Consider the following 3,671-nt stretch of genomic DNA (forward strand, 5'->3'; position numbering starts at 1 on the left):
ACTTCCAGGGCTCCTCATCTGTCCTTGGCTGCAGGATGGGAGATGAGCATCCCCAAAACAACCAAGGCACCCCAGCACTGAGACAGACAGAGAGCACCCATCCACAGAGCAGGAGTGGGCCACACACCTTGTCCAAGAGACACCCTGTAAAATGTTGCGTTCACCTTTTCAAGTGTGGTGTCAGCACTCATCATTCAGCAGGGGGCCCAGGCACAGGTGTTCCCACAGATCATGTGGAGGGAGACAGAGCAAAGACAGCCAGTCTCTTGCTTTGCTGGGGTTCTAAGAGCTGGGGCTGCACAGTCTCAAAGCCACTGCATTCTCTGCAAGGCCCCAAATTCAGAACCTTCCCACTGAGCAAAGCCTTTAGTACGGTCTGTCCACCACAGTTAAGACTCAACCACACACTGAAGGACAAGTGAATACTAAGAAAGGGGGATGCCTTGATTTGTTTCCACAACAGGAATACTCTTTATTTGCAGATCACAGTGAGAGAAAAATAAAATGACAAAGAACTGGGGGAACAGAAGCCATCTGGATACATGATGAGCATGTTCATTGCATGACTCTGTTCTTGAGCATCAACCAGCTGGTCACATATTTTGGTTTCATTGACAATCCCATCAGTGCTATATTCTCTGCTATAATCACTGTGTTTCTGGCTTTGGTATTATATAACTATCTATCACATTCCAGAATGCTAGGATAACCAGTGAGATGATGAATAAAGCAAGGCGTAAAAACATAATGGACACGATCTGAATATTGGCAGACACCTCTTTTTCTAAAGGTCCTGCAGGCCCACTGTCAATGCTTCCCCCAAACCCTTCCTCCTCACAGAAGGGCGGGGCCCAGCCATACAGGCAGTGACAGTTTTTTTTATTGTTGCAAACACCTCGGTTATTGCACTTCTTCGGCAAGCAGTCATAGTTCAGAACTGATTGAACTGGCACACACGACCTGTTAAAACACACCCGGTCCTTCCCACAGGAGGTACCATCGCTGATGACCCCTGCATCAGCGATCCCCAAGGGCCTCATGTTTAGGTGGTAGCCAATAGTCCAGCACATGAGATTTTCCTCTTTTAGGTGAGTGGACATGATGGTTGCATGATCTGGTGAGTCAGGCAGACTTTTGACATTCACACACTGTATCCTGCCACACAGTGAGTTTTCCCTAGAGCATTTTTTATATACTAAATCCACTCTCTCTTCCATTCGACAGTTGCCAAACTGATCGCCCACAGAGTTCACTACATGGTAGCACTGATAAGGTGCTTCCCTGACACCTGATCCAAAAATACTCTGGCACTGCATGTATCTGGACCGGCACCCTTTTTTGAAACATCGGGCTTCATACTTGCAAGGCGTACCATCCACTTTATAGGTGTCTTCTGGGCAGTCACTGGAATTCCCCAGGCAGTACTCTGGAAGGTCACATTCATTTTCTGGCCTTCGACACACAAATCTAGATGGTCGGAATTGGCAGTTGTGACAGCAAAGGCCAGTGCTGCAGTTGGCACCCTCTTTGAGCTTGCAATCCAGCTGGCAACACTGGTCCTTCTCACATTCTTCTTTGGTACCGCAGTCACACTGCTCATTCTCCTCCACAATTTTGTTCCCGCATCTCTTAATCACCAGACCTTGTCCTGGGATATTATCTAGACATGCTGCTTCTGAGTTTGTGAAGTACAAAAACTCTTCATAACTGCAGTTACTAAACCCAGTGCGTCCACTGCCCATGATACAGTTGCGTCTGCCCTTACACAAGCATTCTAGGCCGTCATGATCCATTCCCAAACCGTGACCTATCTCATGAGCAGTCCAAGTGGCAGGTCCAAGGATATTTTCATCTTTGAGAATAGCGAGAGATACAGAGGCTAGCCAACACATACCTCCAGCACTACCTGCAAGACCTTTAACATAATCTTTAATGGCAAATAGATGGGTCCAATCATGTGGAATCCGAACAAGTAGGTTTGAAGTCCTGTAAACTGAAAACTGGCCCAAAGCCCTAGATATCGTTCTATGATGGATCCTTGCTTTGTCTCTGTCTGTCCAAACTTCAACAGCAGTTAGGTGGATTCTTGTGAAAACATCCTGATAGTAAGTGTCTAAAATAGCACTGATGAGAATGGCATCGTTTGTGACTTTGGTAATATTGGACTTGGAATACAGAAACCTATCATGATCAAAGACCAGGACCAACTCCATGTACTTGGGGTGCTTATAGCTGGCTTTTATGCTCCTGATCCTAGCCATATAGTCCTTTGGGCTCATCAGCTTTTTAATTTCCTCATCATCCACCAAATCACAGTTCTGACTGAGAAACGGCTCTTCTTCCTTGAGGAGGTACACAATATGCTCAAAGGTGGAAGAAGTCCTGAGGGGCTCGATCTGGAAATCTTGGGCATCGACTTTCAGGACGCCTCGCAGACCCCCCATGCACGTTGAAAATGTGGCTTGAGATTCCTTGGAGCCCTCCACGGAGCCCATGAAGTTGCAGTCTCTGGGGATGTAGGGGTGGTCCTCCACCAGCTCGCCCTGGTGGGTGAAGGAGAAGACCCGCAGGTGACGTGGCAGGAGCAGCCTCTTGGGCCTCAGGTGGAGCACGTGCTTCTTGCCTTGGATGTGCAGGAGGTAGGACAGGTGCTGGACCAGGCCCTGCTCGCCTACACGGTAGCTCAGCTTTTTCGGGATGGTGATTTCGTAGGAGGCGAAGCCAGAGTCAGGCTGGAAAATCACGTCGTGTTGCTGAGCGTCCCCCAGGAGCATCTGCAGGAGCAGCGCGGGGAGCCAGAGGCTTTGGGAGGGCAAGGTCCTCCCCGCTGGCCTCATGGCTCAGCTCTGGCTGGGCCTGTCACTCAGGCCTGCGACGGCACACTCCAGGAGCCACCGCTAGAGGCTCCACAGGAGCGCACAGGGCCGGCCTGGGCTGCCAGAGCTGTGAGTGCAGGAGACTCCTGGGTTCATTTAGCTCAGTTTAAAAGTTGAAGTGAGTTGTTTTCTGTGCGGTGCCGGTTGAGCTCACGTGGGAGACAACGGGGAAGGGTGCGCGCCCTGGCCTGGAGTGTCCAGCGCGAGGCGTGGAAGGCGGGCAGAGAGCGGGTGAATAGAGGAAGGGAGAGAACTAGTGGGAGCAATGGAGAGCTTTCGGAGGCACCTTGTAGCTGTGAGCCATGAAATGTAATTCTTGAAATAATCTCTTAAATTCAATTCGCTTGTATTTTGTTTAACGCTTTGTATCAACATCCATCAAGGATGTTGGTCTCTAGTTTTCTATTTGTGTGTGTTCAATTTGGGTTTAATATTATGCTAATGTTGGCATTATCAAGTCAGTTTGTGTCCTTTCCTCTTGGAGTCTTTGGAAGACTTTCAAAGGTAACTTAGAATTAAGTATTTAGAAGAATATTGTGCAGTATTGTCTGGTCTGGCCTTTCATTGTTGGGAAGTTTTAGTTACTGTTTTAATCTCCTTACTAGTCATGAATCTATTTTTAAAAGTAGTTTTATTGGGGTCTTAATGGTTTACAATACAGCTTTTGACACATGGCTACAATTTCTCATTTCACCATGATAGATGTGTGTAAAACACTCTCATCTCCAGCTTAGGGCCTTTCTCCATCATTATGTATCAAGACCTCCAAGTCCAGCCTCTCCCCTACCCTCCCCA

At 48.1% G+C, this 3,671-nt stretch overlaps 1 protein-coding gene across 1 annotated transcript; it reads right to left on the reverse strand.

Moving 5' to 3' along the window:
* Positions 1 to 443: 443 nt before the first annotated feature.
* Positions 444 to 3,134, reverse strand: ADAM30 (ADAM metallopeptidase domain 30). The gene has a single exon (XM_007528700.2). It carries the CDS (start codon positions 2,835 to 2,837, stop codon positions 648 to 650), a length of 2,190 nt encoding a protein of 729 aa, XP_007528762.1. The 5' UTR covers positions 2,838 to 3,134; the 3' UTR covers positions 444 to 647.
* Between the last annotated feature and the right edge of the window lie 537 nt (positions 3,135 to 3,671).

This window comes from Erinaceus europaeus, chromosome 11 (genome assembly GCF_950295315.1).
Source record: "Erinaceus europaeus chromosome 11, mEriEur2.1, whole genome shotgun sequence".
NCBI classification, from domain to species: Eukaryota; Metazoa; Chordata; class Mammalia; order Eulipotyphla; family Erinaceidae; genus Erinaceus; species Erinaceus europaeus.